This window comes from Solea senegalensis, linkage group LG19, assembly GCF_019176455.1.
Source record: "Solea senegalensis isolate Sse05_10M linkage group LG19, IFAPA_SoseM_1, whole genome shotgun sequence".
Lineage (NCBI taxonomy): Eukaryota > Metazoa > Chordata > Actinopteri > Pleuronectiformes > Soleidae > Solea > Solea senegalensis.
The window spans coordinates 8,347,072-8,373,535 of record NC_058038.1 but is presented as its reverse complement, the minus strand read 5'-3'; the positions used below and the strand labels follow the sequence as shown (position 1 = coordinate 8,373,535).

General features: G+C 40.7%; 3 protein-coding genes across 5 annotated transcripts; 1 reads left to right on the top strand and 2 right to left on the bottom strand.

Moving 5' to 3' along the window:
• Window positions 1-1,177: 1,177 nt before the first annotated feature.
• LOC122785262 (endoplasmic reticulum transmembrane helix translocase-like) lies at window positions 1,178-8,479 on the bottom strand. Its single transcript, XM_044050990.1, has 23 exons — window positions 7,996-8,479; window positions 7,258-7,347; window positions 6,628-6,891; window positions 6,382-6,537; window positions 6,190-6,259; window positions 5,992-6,098; window positions 5,776-5,905; window positions 5,611-5,666; window positions 5,356-5,482; window positions 5,085-5,222; window positions 4,852-4,972; window positions 4,541-4,698; window positions 4,026-4,201; window positions 3,827-3,937; window positions 3,606-3,731; window positions 3,418-3,526; window positions 3,142-3,335; window positions 2,541-2,637; window positions 2,268-2,452; window positions 1,942-2,056; window positions 1,654-1,850; window positions 1,401-1,543; window positions 1,178-1,277 (listed from the first exon to the last, which is right to left on the bottom strand). The coding sequence occupies exons 1-23, from the start codon at window positions 8,347-8,349 to the stop codon at window positions 1,178-1,180; spliced, it is 3,324 nt and encodes a 1,107-aa protein (XP_043906925.1). The 5' UTR covers window positions 8,350-8,479.
• Window positions 8,480-8,513: 34 nt separating this feature from the next.
• Window positions 8,514-10,285, top strand: LOC122785830 (coiled-coil-helix-coiled-coil-helix domain-containing protein 5-like). 2 transcript variants are annotated; one of them, XM_044051804.1, is made up of 4 exons: window positions 8,514-8,914; window positions 9,088-9,228; window positions 9,328-9,479; window positions 9,989-10,285. In XM_044051804.1, coding segments are annotated over exons 1-4 (366 nt in total). In that variant the 5' UTR covers window positions 8,514-8,912; the 3' UTR covers window positions 10,060-10,285. The 2 variants fall into 2 exon arrangements, with proteins under 2 accessions (XP_043907739.1, XP_043907740.1); XM_044051805.1 differs by lacking the exon at window positions 9,989-10,285 and adding an exon at window positions 9,633-9,923.
• A 48-nt stretch (window positions 10,286-10,333) lies between these two features.
• On the bottom strand, window positions 10,334-26,301 carry lmx1al (LIM homeobox transcription factor 1, alpha-like). Of its 2 annotated transcripts, none has more exons than XM_044051800.1 (9): window positions 26,056-26,301; window positions 24,056-24,144; window positions 23,283-23,472; window positions 13,723-13,955; window positions 12,965-13,128; window positions 12,739-12,816; window positions 12,523-12,646; window positions 12,259-12,414; window positions 10,334-11,972 (listed from the first exon to the last, which is right to left on the bottom strand). In XM_044051800.1, exons 1-9 carry the CDS (start codon window positions 26,097-26,099, stop codon window positions 11,785-11,787), a joined length of 1,266 nt encoding a protein of 421 aa, XP_043907735.1. In that variant the 5' UTR covers window positions 26,100-26,301; the 3' UTR covers window positions 10,334-11,784. The 2 variants fall into 2 exon arrangements, with proteins under 2 accessions (XP_043907735.1, XP_043907736.1); XM_044051801.1 differs by having other exon boundaries at window positions 10,334-11,942.
• Window positions 26,302-26,464: the final 163 nt, after the last annotated feature.

The following is a 26,464-nucleotide window of genomic DNA, read 5'->3' as shown; positions in this document are numbered from 1 at the left end:
GCAGTCTAGGTATATAGCAACATACTAAGATGGTCCAGGTTTCCCTGAGCCAGCTCTAACTATAAGTTTAATCAAAAAGGAAGGTTTTTTAAGTCTAACTTAAAATACAGAGAGTGTCTGCATCCCATCCTGCTCTTACAGACTCTAGGAACCACAAGTAAACCTGTATTTGGGATTATGAGTAAAATTAATTATTTCAGGTATGTAGGGGCCTGATCATTAAGTGCTTTGTACATGAGGAGGATTTGAAATTTAATTCTAAACTGTATGGGGAGTCAGTGTAGAGAAGCTAACAGTGGAGTTATGTGGTCTCTGAACAGTAAAAGTTACATACACCTGTACCGTTTTATTTTCATTGTCACAATTATTTTTAAATGACAATGTAACCAAATCTAAGCCAGGCGAACAAATAAAAAAAAATACCTGCCTTTCTTTTACATCTGTAGTCAGATGAAATGGCTCTTTACCAAATCGGGGACTAAACATGACCAAGGCTGATTTTCTGGCCATTGATAAGACATAAAACTGGAGCTGTGGGCCGTACAAAATCTGACCATACTTTTGACTTGGCTGCAACCTCCCCCCTAGATGCCACTAAAGCTGCACACTGGTCTTTAATTACCTGAGGATGATTTATGATTCATGAGTAGAACATATGGAAAAACAAAAATGATGTGATCTTCACATGTTACTATTGTTTTGGATTATCTCACTCCCACATACATGAAATTTAAAAAAGCTGATTCCAGATCCCTAATGTTTGTTGAAAACATGCAGTGTTTTTATGTGTTGTATGAACTTAAAACCCAGAATGTTGAATTTGTAATGTGACAATGTACAAAGTGCCATAATAAAGCTAGCTGAATCAAACTAAAAACTCATGGCAGTTTGCTTTTCACATTGAAATGTCAAAAATGTTTAATGTGAGTTTACTCTGTGGTTCATTTGACTTCATGTAAAACACTAAACAACTTAAACTTTTTGTCACATTTTGGACAACGTACTTAATTCACATTATGTCGTCTTAAATCACTCAAAAAAGTCATAGTATAGCATGTAGCCCAAAATCAGTCAAAAAAGTCAAAGGAAAGCATGTTGTCCAAAATCAAGTCAAAAAAGTCATAGTATAGTATGATGTCCAAAAAAGTCATAGTATTGTATGTCGTCCAAAATCAGGTCAAAGGAAAGCATGTCGTCCAAAATAAGTCAAAAAAGTTATAGTATAGCATGTAGCACTGGGTTCAAATTCTTTGTACAGATCTGCAAACTGCTCCTCTCTGCAAGAGAAACAGCACAAGAGAATTGTTATTAAAATGTAGTCATGTTCATTTACAAATGCAACTATTGATTTTATAATGTAGCCATTTACTCTCTCATTCTCTCGCTCTACTGTGATTTACCTGGGTGGACTTCTGCTCTGAGCCTCTTTGTAAAGATATACCAGACTACAAAAGTGAACGGCAAACTGCAGTAACACAGTTAGCACCGTATAAAGATTGAAGATGTTTGGCAACGGTCGCTCCCGTGACAATGTTTTTAGTGGCTGTGTACACAAGAGAAGAAAAAAGGCTCCATCAAAAACGGTACAAGTCATTTTTAAACTGTGAAAATCATCTTTCAAAGAGAACATTCAAAGTAGACACTAATTCTCACCTTTGATCTAGAAATGAAGAGGAAGCAGCCAGCTAACAGTAGGCCCTGCAGGGTTGCCTGGAAATCACTAAACTTGACTCCCTCGAGGTACAGTACAGACTGGCTGTAGGCCAGTACCAGGGCATTGAGAGCCAGAATTTTAAACATCTGGAGTGTTGTCACGAGAGTGCAGCGACCTTGCTTTATTACATGGCAGACTGGGGGAAAAAAGAAATGGAGAGTGACTTAATGAGAGTTGCCAATTACCGTATATTAACATCTCAAAGCTGAGAAACACGTATTACTCACTGCATTGTATGGATGAGAGCTTGGAAGTGAAAGGCGCTGCGATGGAAGCATCACCCAGCTTCACCACTTGTACCTGATCCTCTTCCATTTCCCGTAAGACTTGACTGATTCTCTCCTATAACAGGAAAAACCTTGACATTTTCACCAGTGCACTACAACTCTTGTAATCAAAGAAAAAAAAACATTTTTCCTGAGCTAGAAAAGGGCTGGGATGCTTTCAGTGGTCCTATGAACAAGTGTCAGCTGTCATAGGGAGGAAAACAACTGTTGTTACTGTTAATCATTCCCGGAAGAATCAGGGAGGAGATCTTTCTGATGATGTACACCTTTTGTGCTGCAAGCTGCTCTTCTCTCTGTGCCATCACCCTCTGCCTGGCTGCCCTGGAGCTCAGTTTTCCTCCTGAGGTAACAGGTGGTAAAGGTCTGGATTCTATGGTAGGCACATCCTTCTCTCTCCACCGTCTCCTTTTTTCGGGCATGCGTTCTGGGGCGTTGGCCAAAAGAGCAACACCTGAGGAGAAAACAAAATAAACATCCTTGCTTAATGTTGGGATCATAAAACACAAAGGCCGCAAGTCTCTGTGGTTGATAAAACTTACCAACGTGGGCGTGTTTGAGAGCTCCAACATCATTTGTACCATCACCACACATCAGCGTTACATAACCAAGCCCCTTTAGACTGGTGATCACAAACTCCTATGACACAACAGACAACCATCACACCCTTTAAGTCATTTACAATGATACATGGAGCACCTTAAATGATTTGTATTCAGGGGGACATTTATCTAGATTTCCCAAAATCCCTCTCAACAACAGTGAAATACTATTGGTGGGTCATATAGTTAAAATACATGCCTAATTTGCATTACAGACTACTACTAAGTCTACCATCTACCACCAGCAAAAACTAATCTGACATCAGCTATTTATGTTTGCGATGGACCAATGAAAAAGTAGTAGTTAACTTAATTAGACCGGTGTTTTATAAACTTCAACATAAAGGACTGTCACACAGTATGGTACATATTAAGCCAGTTAAAGGTAACTGAAATTCAATCATCACACTAAATGTGACCCAGATAAGCAACATCTGTCTCAGGTTTATGATTAGTAGCTCTGTTATATAGTGGACTTTCCCCTAAAGTGGAGCATTTCTACTAGATTTAAACAATACATAGTTGCTGCTGTAGGACTTACTTTTTGTTTTGGACTGACACGGGCAAACACTACTATGTGAGGCAAGAGAGTGTGGAATAGCCGTGGGTCACAGCTCAGTCTCGCCAGCCCCTCTCCTGTTACACACAAGTCGTACTGATGCACGAACGAAGAAAGGGAGGGGGGGGGCACTGGTACATGCACGCTGCCATCAATGGATTCCCATTGCCACTCACCTGTAAAACAAAATAATAATTTTCAGCATTCGGTGTCCTTCAGGTACAATGTTGACTTTGCTTTACTGGAAACTTGTCTTACTGTGATCGGGGCTTGGTTGTAATATCAGCGTGTGTTCTTTTTGAATGAAGTGAAGCTCTCTTGCTACATGGCACGCTGTTAGAGGGTTGTCACCTGTGATCATCACCACCTTAAAGCAAAAGAAGCATCTTCTTAAAACCATTGTATTTGCATAGACTTTCAGAATTGTGTGTTGTCAACTTGTTTACATGATGAGATGCCTCCTGGATCTCTTTGATGACTGCCTTGCTATCACTCTTGAGGGGGCAGGACACAACCATGAACCCAGCAAAATGGAGGTTGCACTCCAGTGCATCACGACTTATCTCACGGACCTATTAGATCCAATAATATCCAACTCAGTTCAAATGTATTTATTACTCACAGACATCACACAACGTGATATTTTCAAATAAAATTAAATTAGAACCTGCTGATGACTGAGATGTCCTATCTCTTTATATCCCAAGGCCAGCACTCTGGCCCCTTCCCGAGACATTTCCCTGTGGACTTTGTCATAACCCGCTGGACATACTGCAAACTACAAACACAGCCAAATTAGAACACCAGAAGATCCTGTTGATTAGGCTAAAAAAACAGCACATTATGTATGTGGACAGTGTACGTACCATTCCTCTGAGTGTCTCTGGAGCTCCTTTGACAGCGGAGATGTAGCAGAGGTCAATGGAGCCCATTTTCTCATAAGATGCCAGAACTGACATCCGCTTTAGAGCACTGGCAAAGTGGAAACGCTGGTGGATCTTAAGGCCCTGGGTTTTGATGCCTCGGGGGAAAACCTTTTCATCTGGTCAAAGAATCAAAGGTTAAGGAGACGCTCATTTATGCATTATACCTTTATAAACATTGGGTCTGTCAAATCCATAGTATAAAGACAAAAACCTCTACATTTAAAATGGAAAGAGAATATTTTGAGATGACCTGGATACTTTAAAACAAAAACAATCAAGAAAAGAAACACTTGTGGTTTTAATTCCAAACCAAAGTGCATGAAATTAGAGAGGGCCACATGATTATATGGAGCCTAACAAAAACATGAGCATCCACACATGTTGTCTCGCACACTTACCGCTGCCATGTGTTGTACTTTCTGAAGCTACAATATGTAGAGGTCATATCCCTGTACCTTTAGTGAGGGTCCAGTCAGCGGCAGTCAGCATGGCTTTCTCCAGTGGATCTCCGACCAGCTGTCCATCATCCAGTGTAACCAGTGAGTGACAGGTGGCCACTACCCGATGTGTCTCAACAGGGATCTCAGACACAGGCATCACCTCCTTTCCTTCCCTGTCAATAACACAAACAGATATTCTCTATGCAAATACTTACATTTGGTAGTAAGTATTAAAATGACTTTAAACAAAAGAACAGGCTTTGTGTTTTTGCTTTACTAATTATATTGTTTACAATAAAACACTGAGAATGGTGGGCAGAGTTTACCTAAGGCCTGCAACCCCACGTACGACCAGACTGTCACTGGTCAGTGTTCCTGTTTTGTCAAAACAGCAGACCTCCACTTTCCCTGCAAATGGTATCCTGAAGGGCTCTGTACAGAATACATCTAGGCAGGAGGAGAGAAAAGGAAGACATGAATGAATCCCTGCTCTTACAAGCTCTGCATATCAAGGTGCCACACACACACACAAACAGGAAAGGAGTATAAACAAGCTTACAGAGTTTGGCCAGAGCGATAAGAGATGTGTTAACTGCCAGCGAAAGCTCTATGGGGAGTTCTGGTGGAACCACTGATGTGAGGATTAGCGTGCACTCCAGAAAAAGCTTGTAGCGATTCCTGCTGAGATCCTTGGTCCCTAAGGGGTGACACAAAATGCATAATATTGTGATATGACTTACACCCTTACCATTGACATATTAGCCATCACTTTGAATGTGATAATCCCTGTGTTAAATAAGAATGACATAAGTCGATTCTGTGCACCTCACCTTCTACCCACACATAAACTGCTGCAGCAATGGCAAAAACCAGAAGGAAGAGGATGAAGATGAATGTCTCCAGGTTGTTTGCTGTCACTCTCTTCACACCAAAGAGGATGGTACGCAATAGTTTACCCTGGAGGACAGTTTGCAAATACCATCAGTACAGCCAACTATGCCTTAGACACAAATATTGTCAAAACTGAACATAAAATGCATGAAAATAAAACATACTTATGTAGACATACTAAGCAATTTTCTCACCTGAGAGGTGTAGAATCCTGTTCTTAAGACATAGGCCACACAGCCATTGTCTACAGCTGCACATAAAGAAAAGGATTTATGAGCTTACATCTCCATTTTAATGAAAAAGACTTACTATTTGCTTAAGTATTTTAACAAGGGGGGTTGGTAGCAAACAGCACTTACGTTTGAGTCCAGCACTAGCCTTTAAAGGAGGGCTATGTTGGACCACTTTTGTCCCACCAGAGATGATGTGGAGTCGAGAGTCTGTCTGTAGGTCCAGGACTCGCTCTGGGTCCAAATCCTCAATTGGTTCCTGTATAATCCATGTTATCAGAAGTTATTAAGTGCCCCACAGTAATCCTAGTCCATACCATCAGTAAATATTAGTTAGCCTCCAACCTTCATCTGGGGCACAGATTCTCCAGTCAGCATGGCCTCATCCACAATGCAGCGACCCCTGAGTAGCAGTACATCACAAGGTACCAAGTTGTCCTGGGGTGAACGTCCTATGCAGGAGACAGTACACATATAAAAGACACACTAACACAGTGAATCTAATCTTCTTAGTGAAAATGGAAACACTGCCAGAACACTTACCTATTGAGACAATGTCACCAGGAACAAGCTCATCACTTGAAATAGGTCTCCACTTCCTGTTGCGATATACCTGGCAGAAAATAGGAAAACATGGAAAAAAAATAATGTAATACAGCAAAGAAAAGCGATTACAAGGTAACATGCTTGTTTCCAAATTACTAACAGTCAATATAGTAAATTCATTAAGCCTACCTGGATCATGTAGGGCTTGTTTCCCATGCGTCGAATTTCAGACATATTCCTCATTTGTTGTTGAACCAGGGAGGCCTCGAACGCCACCAGCATGAACAGTGTGAAAACACTGTAGTACCAGTACTCATCCAGACACCACAGCCCAACACAGAATACCTGATGGATGTCACAGGACAAACAACTTTACATGTATGAAGTTGCTATTATCAGCACCAGCACATAAAAAACATTCACACATTTGCATACCTGGAAAACAAAAAAGGGAGCAGTGGCCCTTTCTCTAAAGAGCTCCAGGAAATCTGGTACTACCATCTCAGCATGGTTGGTGCCATAGTTCTTTTCAGCCAGTCTGAGTTCAGCCTCTTCCTGGTAACCACGCCAGGACTGGAAGTAGCCCATTGGGTGATTGATTGGAAATGCTATTGGAAGGAAACATTTCTTTTCTTGGTGGTCAAAGATGTAGCGAATCTTTTGAAACTCAAAAGATAGGGTTCCCTCCCCATTCTCATCCTGTTGGTCAAAAAACACAATTTAAATACAGAATTCATTCAAGTATTGTATTTTCAAAACGACCGGAAATTGTTCTATTTTTATACTTTTGGCAAATCAACAAATAGATGCACTTAAAATGGAATTTGACAGACAAATGCATCAAACTAATTATAATATCTTTAGTTAAGTCTAAACCTCAGTGATAACAATACAATTAATCATATTGTTGATGCCCTACAATGAAGCCTTTGCAAATATGAATGACAAAGTAAATAATGATTTCAAACAACTGGTAAAACTTAAGCTTGGTAGGCAAAGAATGGGAAATCGCAGACATGTTCCCAAAACATCCAGAGCATCCAAAGAGTATGTTTAAAAACTGACCTGGTCCCTCTGTAAAGGTACGAGTTCAGCAGAGCCATTGTTGGGGGTGGGTATGACCTTTGCCAGCGTAGCCTTGTTTGGGTCTGCTTCCTGTATGTCAGGTGACAAATTCACACACTATCACAAAAATGTCTCCGTTATTTTGAGCATAAAGACGTTCCCCTGCAGCCTTGTCCCTTTCAAATGTGGCATGACTGACATACTGTATGCATGATATCTTGCTGTCCAGGCATGTTCCCCTTGACTTTTAAATCTGCCCACAAGATTAATACCAGGTTATGTTAATACAAGTCTGTTGTGCTGTTCTGAAGGGCTCTTAAAATAACTGCTGCACCACATGTCAGTCATGATGTCTTACTATATCAATGTTGTGAAACGTCAATGAAATTTCTATGGTCAGTGAAAATTAAAACTGGAACCCGAGGACATATCGCCCATCCATTATAAAAGAGACTGGTGCGACTGGTACAAAAGCACTCAAACGGCAAAATAAAGAATTTTGCACACTATTTCACTTTCACCTTATGTTTCACAAGTAAATTATGCTTGATGAAGACACATTTCTTGAATTAATGCATTGTGTGCGGAATAACTTATTTAATTTAATTTATAATATTATTATAGGCGTGAAGTCACTGGGTATTTCATGAAATAATACCCCTGACTTAATACTATGCAAATGGGACAGGGAAAAATATGTGTGTTATCATCATCATTATTCGTGTTCTTATTGTTTACCTTGGAACAAGTGAGCCAACAGTGCGCGTGCACGGACCAATAACCAGAAAGAGCTGTGAGGACGTGCGCGATCCCGATAACGGCTAGCGCCAGGAGGCCTGCCTCCGGATACTCTGAAGCACCATAAACTCCTAACCACACGTACAACCAGCACGGGTAGAAAACGACCAGGAATGGGAGGATGGTGCCGTGTAGCAGCCGGGGCCTTCGCCTGTACAATGTCACCGAGCTCACCAGCTCGTCGCCGGTGCCGCTGTCATGCTGACTATGGTTCACAGAGGGGGCCATTTGCAGCTCACCGGGTCCCCGGATCCCGTCTGCAGCTATATTTCCATCTTTCCTGGCGTCGTTCATCGTACTTTATCGACTCCTCTGCCCCCCTCTATCATCCACCACCACCCTGTCGTGCTGTAACCGGTAGAAATGAAATTATACACGGTGCTCGGTCCAGCCTTCGAAGCCCGTTTCCCTGGATTGCTCGTACTATGACCAGGGCTTCCGCATACGTAAACGCGTAAAGACACGTAAGAGTCGTGCCGCTGAAACCAACCGTAATTACCGTCCACACATTGGAATTGTTTTATTTGGGTCAAACGTCATATGACACAAACTCCGTTTAGAGATTACTTCGACGAAATGTCGAAAACATTTTCAATGTAACATACTTTTATCATGAAATGAAGTGCGTACCGCTTTAATAACTTCTTCGTCATCATAGAGGGCGTAGTCATACCTTGAGATTGACACAAACCAGGTCCAATAGGATGAAAGAATCGTGTCTTTTTGTGTGTTTATATCCAATCAGACGGTTATGGGTGTAAACAGAGTGTACCGGTTGTGCAGTCATGGCTCCATATGCTGGAGTCGTAACCTTGATATTTTAGCCTCTTCGTTTGTGACAATCCCACAACAGCAACATGTAAGATTTATAAGTATGACTCATACCATTAATGTATGTATTTATTGTCTCACCGTATAAGTAGGTACCGACTATTTCTGTGTGAATTCGACTGCATCTCCCTTATATACGTTTTGTTAATGGTTATATCTCTTGGAATTGATCATTCATCACTCTCACATGCCACCATTCAGGCAGGCTGCAATGGACATCACGGCAAAGTACTGCCATAAGGAAATGGAGGAATATGGGTCATGTGTGGCTTCCAACCCATCAACATGGCAGCAAACGTGTCATGAACTTAAGATGAAGGTTGCACAGTGCACGTCATCACAGTAAGGCGAACACAGTATCACTCATGTGGCTCTAACATCTTTATAGCCACCCGTATCAAAGTGAAATGGCTTCTAACCCCTGCATTTTGCTTTTTGCAGTCCGGTGATCCAGAAGATCAGAGAAGACTGTTCCAAGGAGTTTGTGGAGTTTGAGCGTTGCCTGAGAGAAAACCAGGACAAACCTGCCTCCTGCTCACCACACGTGGCTCGCTTCCTTGGCTGTGCAGAGACCGTGGACCTCAGTGGAGTGGGTAAGTCCTTGCTGGAAATCACCATGGACATCTCAAGTTTACATGAACAGTTGTGAATGCATTAGTAAAAAAAACACACAAATACTGAATCATGTTTTGGTGTAGTATGTAAATAATTGATAATAAATTATGTTTCTTTTCTAAAACATCTAGCTCAGCCGTAGTAGCACTGAGACCCCAGCATTCCATTACTACCCGATTACACCTGTGCCCGCAGCATCACAGATGCTGGTTTCACTTGTCTGAGGTGTATTCAGTGTGTGCATTTGTCTTCAGCAATAACAAGACACTGCGAGTTGGACTTATGTGTTCTTTTACTTCTCTTGTAAATGTGTTCTTGTGAAAATAACAATTATACTTGCCTGTAAGTGAGGAAATCTGTTTTGTACTGATTTTATTGAGCTAGTTAATTAAAATAGACATCACACTTGTATGTATTACTCATCTGGCGTGGTTGTCTGTTGTTTTTTATAACTTATGTCTGTCCTTCCCAAACTCATCCTCTCCAGGCCTGGATCAGAGTCAAATATTAAGCCGGAATGTTGTCACTCCCACACAAACTCTCCTGACCACTCAATGAGTGAAACATAGGGAGTCTGGGAAGAATGAAGGAGGAGGAGGCTGTCCACCTTTTAATCAACAATACTAGTGAGAGAGACAGAGGGAGGATGTTGAGTCAAGAGCCCTGTGACCACTGAGCAGAACAGGCCTTTTCTGGTTCAATTATTAAAGCACTGAAGGGGGTCATGGAGGGGGGAAACATTCATTCTTTTCAAGTGTAATAAATACCTCCCTGCTTCATATGAGCAAGCGATCTTCATTTATCATACTAAGGACAAATAAGGCAAGTGCACTTCAAAGATGAAACCGCAGATTGTATTGAAGATACGGCAATATTACATTCAAAGCACATCACCTGGCAGTCACTGAACAAAAAAATGTAAAACAGGACCTCGCCTAGTACCACACAAATAAGTTACATTCACAAAAATATCACTTTAAAATTACCATGACTCTGTGATCAGAGTCGAACATAACGTCATGAAGGAATGCCACAGACTGTAGCCAATCACGGAGAACTTATATGATATGGGTACGACCCTAATCCTATTTCATTTTGCATTTGTTGAGTTGCATCCCGACTCTTTGTTTAGCCTCAGTTTGGAGGCGTTTTCCTTAGACCTACTTTGTGACACACAGATATCATGCTACAGTTTAAATATTTGCTGATTATCACAGAAAAAATTACAAAATATCTACCTAACAACAATTTGCAATGTTTGGAAAAGAAATTGTTACAGAAAGTGACTACAACAATTAACTGTAACACAGTCATACTCACATTTACATTTGGAGTACATCATCATGTATCCTGTGTCCTAACTTTTAGGTATTATATATCTATTGGTTATTTGCTGTACTGCTTCTTGGTGATAAAATTGAAGGGAAAGCTAAAGCAATAATTACTTGTACAACCCTGTGTCCGCATAAGGCTCTTCAAATGACCCTGTAGTGTTTCCTAAAGGCTAATAAAAATGATTCTTTTTTTTTTTTAGATTTTTGGTCCATATTATACCATGCATTAACAAAAACTTATGTGGTTTGAAATGATAATTTTACACTGAGAGTTTCCTCCATGTTACAATCTGCCTTCTCAAAATCATTGGGTGAATTAAGTTGTAATCCCATCCAGCACAGTATCCTGAGTTTTTGCTCAGGTTACATAAACATACACACTAACCTGAGAGCAAAATTGTACGCCAATTCATATACAATATTGTATATGCTGCATTCTTTCTCGTACAATAATTAATCACTAGTCCCAAAAAAAGAATACAACATACTAATTTAAAATAGACCCTTAGCTGCGCATAAGACCTGCAAAGACTAAATACATTGAAGTTGATTGATGATTTCACTTTCAACAACCACTTTTTATCTGTAATTCATGATATACACAATAAGAGTTGTCAGTTATGTTGGAAGTGCCACAGAATGTGTTTCAATGAACGTCACAAAAGTACAACAAGCGAAATTGAGGTCCTTAACATTTTGGACATTTACAGTGTCTGTTTTTCCAGCATGTGATTGTTATCTAGAAACAATGATAGGAACGTAATGCAAATCAGTGGTAAATTGATATCACGACAATGCCTTGGCCTGTGAAAAAAGCTCAGAAGTGTGTTTGGGTGTAAGCTATTTCAGGTTGAGTGGTCCCACAGGCATGTTGATGGACTGACTCCATTAGCTGCATCTCTGAGGTGAAGGGTGGACCGGGAGGGGAAAGGGTAAGAGTTTATAAGGGTCAAGAGGTGAAGTAGGAGTTCTGCATGGAGTAGAGACGGTCGATGGGGTTTCCCACACGCCCTGGCAGGAGACCACCATCCCCTGTTGCTAAGAGGCAGTCGCCAAGGTGACTGAGGCTTCCGTCGCTGTCCAAATCGTGAAATACTGTCTCTGAGTCTAGAGTGAAGAGATTGAGAGTGTGCACAACTGAAGAACTGTCGTTAATTAATCCCGGAGAGCGCAGAAAATCATGACAAGAATATGGAAACAGTATTTACTAAAAATAAAGTATTGAATCCAAAGAAGATTATCTTAAGCGTTTTTACTCACATCTGATGACATTTACTGTAATTAGAGGCTAACTTGCTGAATAACCACATGACCCGATTTATTATTTGAACCACCATGAACCCTCATGGTGGTAGATGACAAAATATTCAACTTGAGAAGGAGGCTGTCCTTTTACATTTTAATCTATTATTTAATGTCTTACCATAGGAGTGGAGCTGTTCATTGTTTAGCTGGGGTGGTGTAAGCCCATGTCGAAACGGATCTCCACCGTAGATATTTGGGTCCAGGGCAAGTAGTTGCTGACGTGGTAGAGTGGAATATCCCAGTATCCCATCCATGCCGTGAGTGCTGGATCCGTCTGCGAGACAATGAAACCCCTTTATTTATACTGGTTTGTAGTCTACATTATTATTTAAAAAAAAAAATGCTTATTGCTATTTCATCTTGGTGCTGAGTAAACGCTTACCCTCACTGTCGTCATTGCTCTGACGGCCCCCTCTACTCTGTCCTCTCCTGGATCCTCCCAGCTGCTCTTGTTCCTGCTGCTGCTGCTGCTGCTGTTGTTGCTGTCGACGAGCGATCTTTTTCATCTGAAGTGCAAAAATCACATGATCTTTTAATTATCTGTTTGTTGATGGGTAACATGGAGAAAATGTCTTCAAACAAAAGTGTACAGTCTAACCTTTGCTCTCTGGTTTTGAAACCACACCTGCACAACTCGTACCGTCAGTCCTGTCTCAGCAGCCAGTGTCTCTCTCACCTGCAGGGGACATTTTCCATTGTTTACATTAGCAGTGTCAAACACAGCTTGAGAGATGATAACGTGACGATGATAACATACATGAGCAATTCCATAAGAGTCAGTTTTTTTTGCCATACATGTCCATAACACAAGCAGCTGAACCCACCTTGCGACAGGGCTTAGCAGACACTTCAAAAGAGGCCTTAAAAGCCCGGCGCTGCTGTGTGGTCAAGATGGTACGTGGTCGTTTGGAACGCTTGTGCTCCTTGCCTTCATCACCACCTTTCCCCCCACCAGAGCCCCCTCCACCGTCCTCATCCTCACTTTTCACTGCGCAAGGCAAGCAGACAACAAATCAATCCGAATAGTCCACATACATATTTATTCTCTCCCTAATGAAAAACACTGAATGTATTAACACTAAAGTGGCCGTGAGCTCTGTGTTCCCTAATTTAATAGGGAGTGCCCAACTGAAGAGGTAAAACACATTCTACAGTGTTCAGTGGTTGTTTCAGTGGGATCTCGTCTATATACTGTAAACAGTATCAACATCAGTGACAGAACAGTCTTATGATGTATAAGTTTATTATAGCCATGGGTAATTAGTAAAAATCCCTTTCTTCAAGTATTATGTGCTGTTGTGTCACTGACTAATGGATTAATTACCAACTCTGTTCCAGAGATCAAGTTCTGTGTATTATAATTTCTTATCAACTGAACAATGCAACAGCTTGAGACTTGACCCCCAAAGCCATTAATCACCCCTCAGGGGATGATTACTGGTTCACTGTGGTGGAATGTGACTGAGCTTGGCTGAAAATATGTTGCATGCATGAAAGTAGACATTTTTTAATGTGAGACATAAACAGGAAAAAAAAGGGACAGCTTCTGATGTAAATGGCAACAAACCTTCTGAAGGCGTACCTGATTCTGTGGGTGTAGGACTGATAGCAGCCAACATTTCCCTCTCCTTTTCATAGTCCATGCGGCAGAGCAGCTGGCCTTCTTTCAGCACAAACTCATCACCTCTCTGCAGTCGGCGTTCACACTCACAGCAGCTGAAGCAGCCCAGGTGGTACACCTGGCCTAGCACACGCATGATCAACTCTGAACGTCCAATCACTTGCAGGCAGGCACTGCACTTCCTTATGAACAGCCTAGAGACACAGAAAAAGATGTAACATGTAAAAGGAGGAGTGCAAAAAAAAAAAAAAAAATAGAAAGGCAATTAAAGTTGGAGATACAGACAAGGAGCCGTGACACATTTATATTCAGCTTCGGTGATTCTGGAGATCAACATTGTCTCTTAATTAAAGGTCGTATAAACATTACCCAATTCACAGAGCAACAAGGTGAACATCTGCTGGAAGGAATTACATTAGTCCGCAGTTTACATGGTATTTTCTTTTCTCCCTCATGACAGTAGGTGGCAGTAGATGACTTTGTGAAGAGAGAGCTGCCCGCCAAGAGTTTTTTTCCCTTTTAATTCCTTGACCGTTGAGATCTGTGCATGGTAATCAACTTTTCACCTCCCTCCTACAATGTGAAAGGACTGATTTAGCATTATGAATAAAGCTTAATATGGATCATTTCTCAGGGCCATTGCTTTTTCTCCATGACCATTTTGATTCTTTTGTGCCTCCATCTCTCCTCCTGTGAGACGTTATAAGCCCTCAGTTTCGCTCCTGCTTCACCATCTCTTCACATCCCTTTTCCATTCACAAGACCTAAGTCGCTGCCATTAAATTCCTCTCAAATCCCTGCTCTCGCACTTGGTTTCCTCCCCCTCCCTCTGTAGTATTTTCTGCCAGCATTCCCAGTTCTCCCTCATGCCCTCCCAGCCTGCCTCCCTAGTTCACTGAAACTAATAAAGACAGGATTAATTAGATTGTTGTTTAAACAGTGCGATGGCCAGACAGACGCTGTAAACTCATAACCAGGGATTGGGGATAGCATGGGGTTAATCTCTCTCCTCTCACTTATGCACACTAAAACACATAAACCCATGCAAACATAGACACATACACATGCACAAGCAGGCATACACACAGACATTTGTACCAATCTACTAATGGTTTAGAATCATCTAGAATTTGGCTACCGACCCACATGCACCACCCTACCATAACAATCACCATACTTCTGCAGCAACACACCTGCATCTAGAAATCTAGTAGGTACAATATCACTTCAACAACAAGAGGTACTGAGAAGCAAGATCTTCGGTGTAAAGAGAGACAGCAGAGGCAAAACACCAACCTGTGTAAGAAATATGAAAGTACATTGGAGAATGGGCGATGAGACGGGAGTGGAGGTGGGAGGGGCAGGTGGAGGGAGGGATAAAGGCAGAAGTGTTGAGGCTCCCTGATGGAGTGATAGGAAGGTGTTGCTGCCCAAATCTGGAGTGTAAAGAAGGAGCCAGGTCTGCACATTAGTGCTCCTAATCTGTGATTCTGTCCCAACCACAGCTGCTATGGCTAATCTTTCTCAATCCATCTGCCAAACACTCCCAAAATTCCCCAAATTGACAGTGTCACTAACACAACAGCACAACGCAGACACAAGTGTTGCCATTAGCAGGTCTACACAAACCTATTGTGACAGCAGTAATTTCCCGCAGAAACTCTTACACTGCATCTTAAAGAAACACTTCCACTAGCATAGCTGCAAGAAGCTGCGTGTTCATCATAATATCTGGCACCGAATACAGAGTCTTCAAAGAATGACCACTGCTCTCCTCTGAGCAGCCTCAGTCTCCATTTCAAACACAGGCTTGAACAAATTAAATACCTCTTTTAGTTGTGAACAAAATACAACACAACAGAGTTGTCACAGAATTGCTTGCATAAGACTGATGATATCGCTGGTTAAGTCCCACACTCCCTAATCAGGGTGTACACAGCACGGTAGGAATTTACTCAACATGGCAAATGAAGGCAACTTGGGGCAACTGCCACAGAGGGGGGTCTGTAAGTAGATCAGTCTAATCCCTCTAAATAGAAGTATCATTCACACCAGCCCTGACCAGAGTGCAGCTTCCAATAAATCACTATGGACGTCATAGCTGAAGGAGCAACAACAGAATGTATATTTATCCACTACTCTCTCTATCAACTGTATACTCATTTATTTATACTCCACAACCACATGTTGCATTGTAGTGTATTTCCATATTTACCTATTTCTGTAAATCTTCTTCATTTCACCACACTTTTTTCTACTCTTTGATATAGAAACTTCTATACAGAGATTTTTAAAATATATACATTTATTTTGAACATCCATAACTTTACAGGCACGTTTCAGCTTTCATTTGAGATCATTGCATGGTAGTCTGAAAAAGTGGAATTGAATTTAGAAAAGGCCAGCTATGGAATCAAATTTCAACCAATATTATAGTAATATTATATATTATATATTATATATTGTACTATATATATATGAACTTTCTAAAAATAATACAGAATCTTAAAAAGTGTTTGTCAGAAAAAAGGATTTGCTTCTGCATTCATCAGAGGGTTTTCCTATAATGTAGTGATGCAATGTTCATGACACGTAATTACAGCGAGCAGAGATGGGCTGAAAGTGCAGGGAGAAGACTGTGTAAAACAGTCAACTTTAAGACTTTTTGATGTGCACAGCTTCAGAAACCCTGGCTGCAGTCAACTTCATGTTCGTTGCTGTGGATTTTGGACGGGTTTGGGGCCACAGCTAATTACAAACACTGATTATGAGATTAAATGTTGAGAGGCAGAGAAAGGTAATGTATCCTAAGTATCAGGAGGGTATAATGAGCTCTTGCTTGCTTACTTTATTGTAGATCCTAGGCATACAAACAGAATGACAGAATCTTCCTCGTCTCCCTAAGCAGTGTCATGTGGCATTGTTTTGCCTGAGAGCTCCAACAAGCACAACATTGTCTGGACCTCAACACAATAAATACTGTATGTATGTTTCTCAGTGTGATAACAATTGTTACAATATGCCTCCATATTTCAAGACTATTGGAGTATTGGTTTGCTTATAGTCTAACTGCAGGTTTGGAACAGTTTAATGATGTAAGAGAGCCCAAAGAACAGATTTGTTTTCAGAATGACCAAAGTATGTCACATAAGTGGGTGTTTGCTCATGCCTCAAAAATGGTTAAAAAGAAAAAAGAAAAAGGTACACACAAGGACTTGTGATAGATGCAGAAAGAAAAATGATATGCAACAACATTACTTTAAAATTGTATTCTGTTTAGTATCCACTTCCTAGATGTGCGCGTGTGTGCGCTTGCGCGCGTGTGTGTGTGGATGTATGTGCGTGCACTTTTGGCGGATATTGCTCTGTGAAGCAAAATGGCTCAGAGCCAGGGTTCAGTAATCACATCATCTCCTTTTATTAAATCTCCCTGCACTGCTTCTGTGTTATTAAAATCTCCCAGCATTCCCCACAATACTCGCTACCCCTGCCACCACTCACTCACTCATGCACACACACACGCACGTACACACACACACACACACACACACAAATATGGTACAGTCACACACACGTAAGTCTATATAGTCACACGCACGTATAAACACAAATATGCACAGTTTGTGTAAACACAGATATGGTGCCTGGGTACAAACATCAATAAAACACTGACAGATGCTGTCATGTGTGCCCCATGTCCATCCATGCATCAATATTCTAACATCATAAACATAAACAGTCTTTTGTTCAATGAATGGCCGACATAATGATGATGAGGACGTGTGGTGTGTGGAATCATCACATCAATAGAGGCATTTCCACACAAACTCTCACACAGTCACATGTCACGCCTCACACTGTGAAAAGCTCACGTCCTCGTAATAACAGCAGCTCTACATGAGAGCAGCACTGACGCCTGTAATATTTAAGACGTAATGTAATGTACTGTGTAAAGTAACAGCTAAAAACCTGCATGACATGCATGGTCTGCATGATATGTGTCTCCGGGTGTGTGTGCGCGATCTACACCTGATGCTACTAAGAATGCATGCTATGTGTGAGGCTGTGGATGTGTGTGTGTGTGTGTGTGTGTGTGTGTGTGGAGTGAGAGGGTGTGTGTGTGTGTGTTAGTTTAGATAACACAGTTAATCCCCAGGCCACCAGAACGCAATATCCTGTCTGCCCATTTCTCATTTCCTGTCTGTCTCTGGTGGAGCGGGAAGCAGTGGGGAGGGGGTGGCGGGGGACAGCGGGACCCGTTGCCCCAGAAACAGGAGATACAGCCGGTCGATTTGAGAAAAGTCTATGCCGATCTCCCTATCTCTCCCTCTCTCTGGTGTGACCCCCTATTCTCTCTCTCCTTTTCCTCTCCCTCTCTGCTTTTATTATCTCAGATTTAATAAAGCCGAGGCGAGCAGCTTGTTCTGCCATGAAACATTTATTAGCTGTCTGTTATAAAAGTGTTGTGGGGGAGGAAAGATGATGGGGTCTCATCTCACATTATGCAAAAACAGTGGCAATATTACCCCCCCGCACCAACCCCCCCAACTAGACAAAAATTAGCACATCCCTGCTGCTCTTCTCTTTCTGAAACTCTCAGACACCTCAACTTTACATTATTTATCCCATTTCAAACCTTTTTACATTCAGTGCTGTTCTCTCAGTCACACCACAAGATCGGACCGTTCTTCACCAGCACACTTTCAGAAAACAAAAACTTCTACACCTTCACTTTCTTTGGCAAACCTCCAACCGTCATCTGTTGAGCTGCAGGTTTATATGACTCCTGCGTAAAAGAGGAGTGTTTGAATCAGTGTCAGGGCCACACATGTGCATTTTGTGTAGCCTCTCTGAAATTGACATTTACATGTACATTTCTCAGCTGTAAGTGCAGCCATGAGTTTTTAGACCCTTAATGTACGTATGTCTATTAAAAGAAGAAGCTCACAATATCTCACTTTGTAGTCATAAAACGGTTTTGCGCCATTGGCCCAAGTTATGAAGTTATGAGTTTTTGTTGGCACCAAGTGCATCCATGATTTTGATTTCTTAATAGACACATTGCTATTGGTATTTTAATGCAACACATTTTGTCTCCAGTCTCCGGTGAATCTTGTACAATTTCAGCAAATACAATCAATATCGTCATGGTTACAGACCAGCAGAAATATAGCAATAAATATGTTGTTTATGTTTTTTTTTGTCGTTTGGTTAAAAATGACTGAAATCTATGATCATTCCTCTATTTAGGTCTTCGATGAGAAGTAATTCTATAGTAAGGTATAAGACTTAACATTGCTAGTTGATAAAAGTGTTTATAGTCTCACTTACATGTCATTGCATAATTCTCCCTAATAGCATTTCCCTGTAGCCCAATGTCAGACCTGTCAGCACAGGACAGGCCCAGAATGCTGGGTAATTAGCACTGTACCCAATCAACCTCCCCAGCACCTCCTCCCCCTGCAATCCCGAGACACAAAGAAGGTGCTGCGAGTGGGGATGGGGGGTGGGTGGGTGGGCGGGTTGTGGGCGATTAAGAGAAAACAAGGGATAAACGGGGAGATAAACTGTTTGGTGTCATCGCTGCTATCAATCTCAACGAGAAGGAAATGAGGTTTGGAATAGAGAAATATTATTACAAAGCAGACAGTGATGAACGAGGTAACTGATAGAGAGACGGAGAGAGACAGTAGCTGCGGTGGGGGGTGTAAAAGGGAGACGATGGAGTAGAAGATGAAGTTTCTATCTTTAAGTCTCTGTATTTTTGACAAAACAAGACTCAGAAATTCACCCATATACTGCACGTGTGCTGTGACCTAATGCGATTACTCTGTCGGACCTTTAGCATGGATATCCAGTTAGCAGAAGTGGATTCCATAACAGTGGTGGTGGGGTCTTCCTCTCTCCGCCTGCAGAGAGAGGGTCTGTAAACCTATAGATGTTGTCTCAGTAACCTCCACCCCACAGAGTGAGGTATTAAACCCAAGGTTTACTGAATATCCACCCTGGCGACCTGCTTTTCTCAGGGCTGAAGCTGCCTTTATAAGGCTTACAGGAGAGTTCACAGGCTCCACACAGTCACACTACCCTCCATTCTGTCTGGGCTCAGCACTGTTGACCAGGAGCACTGGCCTCCTCGGTTTGGCAGAACTGTAATCTTGAGCCTGTGTGTACAAGACAATGACTGAAGATAACAAGAGGCTGCTTTTTGAGGGTCTATGTGTGCATGCTAACTTTTATGCTCCTACAATCAGAATATGTCATTTTTTACCTTTCACCTTTCCTTTAAATACACAATATATCGTTCATAAATGCATGTTTGGCTTGATATATATTGAACCCAGAATGTTGTTATTCTGCTCATTGTCTTGATTATTTGAATGAAGACAAGTGTTGAGGGAAGTCTTGCTTCACGATTATTCCAAAGTCTTACTCTGAACATCTGCTCGATAGGATAATGGAGTTCCAGACGATTTCTTGAGGTTTCAAAACAAAAAAAATAAATCCACTGGTAAAATCCACAAGATGCACTTGAGTTTATTGTGACTAAATCCCCTCATTTCCATAACAGATTGAGACTGGGGAAACTCAAAACTAAAGGCATACCTCCTGTTTTTACGTGGATAATGGGTGGCAGTGAGATGTATGCTTATTTATTACCCAAAGCTTTAATGACTGAACTTGAACGTGACTTAGAACTGAACCTATACTTTCTGCACATGTATACATTATTCTATTCTAAGATAACACGTTGCACTGGTTGCTAGTTTTTAATAATTGAAGCAAGGTATCATTTGAAAACATTAAACATGCAAATGTTAGAGAAACTTAAGCCTTGAAGGCACTTCATAGCCTAGACGAATCACGGTGGGGGGATGGGTCATTTCAAATTAAATTGGTTTTCTCATTTGAATTTAGAAAAATCAGCAGAACGCTTCCACTCCAAAACTAACAAGTATTGAAGAAAAATAACAGATATCGACCAAAAGCACAACTTGCATGTACTTATAGTTCAGCATTTTCTCTTGATTCTACAAAACCCATGGGCAAATGAGCAGCGTGTGACTGGCCGCTTGTGCTGAGAAAGCTTCAGGGAGGAGAAGTCTGTTTGTCTCATTGTGCGGGGTGATGTAATTCAAAGCAAATGATGAATTAAAAATATTTGGACAAACCAGAGACACTCCACGAAGGAGACATGGAAAATGGCCCAGTATGAGCTCAAACGCCTGTAAGATGCTGTCTTACCACATACCTATTTTGTCAACACAATCTTTATCAGTAAATTAGATAATCTACTGCCTGACATGCACAAAACCCCATCATATTAATGCATTCAGACGTCAGGAAACTTGAACTAACAATGCATCCAAGCTCCATGCAGAGGACTCATAGGAGAAAAACATAATCATCCCCTATTAATTGTGAAAGTTCCCCCAAAATTCTTATGCACATTCCAAATTCTTGGACATGGTTATCCATCACAATGCGCGCACACCTGCTCTGGATGGGAGGGAGGAGTGTGTAGTGTAAGGCGCTGATGGACAGACTGTGGGGAAAACAAGGAGACATTGTTGCTGATCTGCTGAAGGTCACAGGCAGAGCTGTGTGCCAAGTCTGGCACAGACTCAACACAACAAGGCAACTATCCATACGCAATGTATGGTTGACTAAATCAACGCCACAGTGAACGAGGTGTAGACTATTAATGTGGGTCTGCGAGTACGATCATCACACGAGGACAGCAAATGTGTTTCTACTCTCCATCGCTGAACACGGACCCATTTATGATGAACTATTGTCTCCACTTTTTCTACTTATTTTTCCAGGTAAACATACAATTTAGTTCTTTTTATATCTCTTTTTAGTTTTTCTCTCTCTCTCTCTCTCTCTCTCTCTCTCTCTCTCTCCTCCAGATGCCAGGTACAGAGGGAGAGTCTGTGTGCTGCTGGATGCTGTCTGACACGTCTCAAAACAATGATAACAAGCTACAGGCTCGTCCTTCAACCATCCACTCCTGGAGCTCACACCCTCTGGCCACAGCACGCACACACACACACTACACACACACACACACACACACACACACACACACACACACACAGGTTTCCATGACTTCAGAGGACATTGCACTGACTTAGATTGATTTCCTGGAGACTTACTCTAACCTTAACCATAATTACTGGCCTAATCCTAACCCCGACCCTAACTTCACTTTAAAACATGTCTCCACCTAAATATGTAGTAATTTATGTTATGGCAACTTAATTTGTGTACCTATAAGGAACAGATTTAGGTCCCCACAACATAAGCAATACCAGGCACATACACACAAACACACAAAAAAATCATCATAGATAACAAAAATAAGGCATTTTTATATAAAGTATAAGCTGTGCTTAACAATTTAGAAAATTGTGTTGCTATGTTCACATGATGTATATATATATATGTTAAATGACTATAAAGCATGACAAGAGTCCTATCAGGAAGACAAAGTGGCTCTGAAACAGATGTATTCTAATATTATAAACACCAATTCATTGTTCAAATACTCCTTAAATCCCCTTAAGTGGCTTTACATAAAACACACTGCATGACAGTTCAACTCTATTCTGTCATCATATGTACAGCATATACCAGCTATAGAATCACACTTTCATTCAGTTGCATGTTGACAGTTCGTTTAGATGATCATTTGAAATTTATTTTAAAGCTGCCTTTGATAGTGGACACATTTTCATACTTAGACGGACATGTTTGAACTTTGGGGATGACGTTATCTATTTTGTACACACTCCCCTTGTTTGTGATGACAGACGTGCACGCAGGGTCAAATTGAATTTCCATCATAAAGCAGGGTTTGGCAGATAAAGCACGCTGAGTGTATTGTCCTAATTTTCCAGATTTGCCTTTTCACCTTAAGTTCTTTTCCTGTTTACAAGGAATGTTTTGGATGAATTGCGTCAGTAGAATTTCATATTCACCTCTTTTGTAACACATAATTATTGATTTGCTCTTTACGTGTTCAGTGAAGGACAGGCGTTGTTTGTTGTAGAATTTGTGCCCTGGTTTTCTGCTTTTGTTTGTAGGGTATAAGTAAACAAGGTCAAGTACTTACAGCTGTTGTCCTTTCTCTCTATTAGTTTTATGGAAAATCCAGTTTTAAATAATAATTTGATTCAAAATCTTCCCATTAGGAAATGACCTTGTAATTTGCAGGTGTCAGAAAAAGGGAAATGAAAACACTGAGTCTTGTCTTCACTATCTTCAACATAAATGTATCTTCCTGTTGAATCCTATGAGGAGGTTTTTCTTTTTCCAGATTAAGATTTTACCTTGAACACAAACAACTGGAATTTGGTTTGAAAAATGCATTTTAATGGGTTGGACATATTGTTGTAGTTGTACTTTTACAGTGTGCAGTGACAGTATGTATTTCTAATGCATCGTTGTTTTAAATGGAGTTCAACATGTTACCACGGCGCGCGTGTGTGTGTGTGTGTGTGTGTGTGTGCTCTTACTTCTCATAGTCGTGCTTGCAGTACAGCAGTCGGTCCCTGCAGTAACATGTCCCGGTGAGCGTGCTCAAACACACGGCGCACTTGACGCAGGTCTCGTGCCAGGACCGCTCGTTCACGCGCAGCAGGAAGCGGTCTGCGATGGGAGACTCGCAGCCCGCGCACACCTCACCCCCGCGCCTGTACTCAGGACCTGGAGGCAGAAATACAGGGACACAGAGACAGAGACAGGAAATGTAAAATACATGTGGTGATGACGAGCCCAATTAATACAACACCACTTAAAATGATGACAGCAAAGCCACTACACTGTTTCACTTATGTTTTAATAAAAAGGCACAATATGGTTTTAATAGTATGGCACAAATCTGTGTATTATTGGACACCAGCTGGCGCACAACATTTGTCCAAAAATCCACATGAAAGAAAAAGTTATTACAGCCGTTAATATTACGCGGAATATAGACCATTAAAAGTATCCATAATATTTTTTTTTTGCTTTCCTAGCCATTTATTAATATTGTTATTATTATATTAGAAGTGATTATCCCTTAAAATAAGCTGTTTTGAATTCCTGTTGGATCTGAAAAATGTCATTGTTTTACTGGTGTCACGCTATACAATCTCCCACACAACCACAAACAACATGATTTGATTCTGACGTTTCTATTCGATGTTCATATTGAGGGTCAAATATTCCAACACGGGCTTGTTCATGGGCTGTGCTCGTTTATTTCGTCCGGGCCTTAAGCAACAAATGGTGGTGCAAATCTCACCAAAAGGCGTCGAGGATGGAGGCTGCTGCAGACAGGACTGCTGTGTCTCCTCTGTTTTCATCCCTTCACTCCTTCCCTCAGTGTGATCGCTGCATGACAGGACAAACAGGAACAAAGTACAAATGTGTTATTTCTGACGATTCACTGAAGAAACCGCTTTATACTAAAAGTAAGCAGTGAGATAAAGTTTGCAAGGTGACGCAGATCAAGGCGAAATATGAAGTCTCCATCATGTAGATTCATACACACACACACACACACACACACACACACACACAGATTGGTATGAATTGATGTTGCTGAAATCAGATGTAACAACACAATAATTAGTACATAAAAAAATCGAGGCAGATCTGAACAGAATAGAATAAAACATGAGAATTGAGCATTATAATATTAATACACGCTTCATTTAGGGCCGGAAATCTATATGTCAGCCTTTAAATATCACCCGTATACTAAAAACCCCCCAACAACAATTAAAAATTAATCACAAATAATTAAAATGATACAATTAGATAAACCTGTGTTCTCACATTCATCTTAATTTATCTGTCATATAAGGAAATAAAAAAGACATCATTAAACATTGTGGTTTTGCAATGATTTCATTTTTTATTGAAGTATTGGGGAAAAAAAACAATAATTTAAATCAAATTTAAATCAATAGTTTAACTGTAAACATTTAATGTCAGTTAGTTTATTTAAAATAAATGAGACCAGTTATAGCACATGGCGTCCGTGGCATTTTCTAAACTAAAATTATTATTATTATTATTTATTTGTTTAAATCCACAAATAAAAGCACAGATGAATATATTCTGCTCTGCACTGTCTTCATCACACTCTTCAGTGTTTTCCTTTTAAAATAATACGTTAATAGCACAATATTTATAGTTGACAAATGACTAATAACCAGAATTTTTTTTTTTTACATATTTTGTCGACTCTATCTGTAGAAAAGCCTTGTGGACTTTAACCATCACATTTGGGGGAGGCCTTTTTGAGAAAGGGCTTGGATGATTGTTGCATCGCTATACGCACAATAAAGGAATGAGATAAAACAAATTAATTACGTAAATACAACTAATGTGATTTGGCATTTCCCCCCTAATCACTGACATATTTGTTTGATTCACCGATAACTAGAATAGATCGCCACGTTATTAATCCCCTCAGGAGAACCAGGTTGTATTAGCGGATACATGATACATAGACAATAATAAAGGAACAATATGCGTGATGGAGTAAAAAATATATTAATAAGTAGTTTAATAAAGATTAGTCTTTATCTAAATTCTTGAAAAAACATAAAAATAATTGTCTGATTGAAACATGAACTTGAATGTTATTATAAATATGCGGATCAATATAGGATCAATCCAATTCCCCCATGGGGATTAATTATGTATTCTGATAATAAGTAATCTGATTGAGAATCAGTTCAACTTGCACTGTAAAGAATGACATTCTCCAGTTCTGAGCCAGTCGTAATGTTGTCAGTAGATTATGAAAAGCAGACAAAAGATGTTTTCTTTGTTTCATTCATTTAAACTGAAATATCGCCCTAAAATATGTTTTTTTTTTTAACCAGCTGTAAAGACGAGTTGTAATGCATATCGTCTGTCATGGTGCAACAATTCAAACTGATTATTATTCTCATAAAAAAACATGTTGAATTATATTGACGCTCAGTCTCACACAAGTGAAATTCAACTCAAGTAAAAAAAGAAAAGAAAAAGAAAAAAAGGAGTTAATCTCCACGTTAATAATCCGCTCTTTTATGTTACCTGCCAAAATCAAAGAGCATAACTTCTCAGAGTGGAAGGTCACCGTGACTCCATCTGTTAACCTCCGCATTGAAAGAAGAAGGAAACACGCTGAATAAACCCGGACTAAACAAAAAAAGCATGAAGGAATGAGCAGCACATTGTTAACAAATTATCTACAAGGGAAACAATAACACGAACACCACACACACACACACGACCTGTTCCTACCTTGAGGTGAAACACACTCCTCCTGAAATCTCGGTTGGCAACATTAAAACGTGGAGGAAAGTTTCGGGCCAGTAAAGGAACACGCGCGTGTCACAGATCGTTCACCTGTATCTCACAGTCCGGTCAGCATGTTTTAACCCTACGACCACAGGAATCTAAATACCATGATGACCCACACTATTGTCTATTGTCTCTCCTCTTTCTCCGCCTGCCGTGTGTGCGCTCTTGACTTGTTTTGCGCGTAAAAAGCGCAGAGGGAGGAGATGGACAGACGTGGAGGGAGGGTGAAGGTGCGGGAGATGATGAGGGGAAGACGAGCGATGATGCAGCCTATTGATGGCTCAGATGGGGGTGATCTTTTGCATTTGTGATTCAGGCAAGAGAGAGAAATAAGGGAGCGAATTCAAAG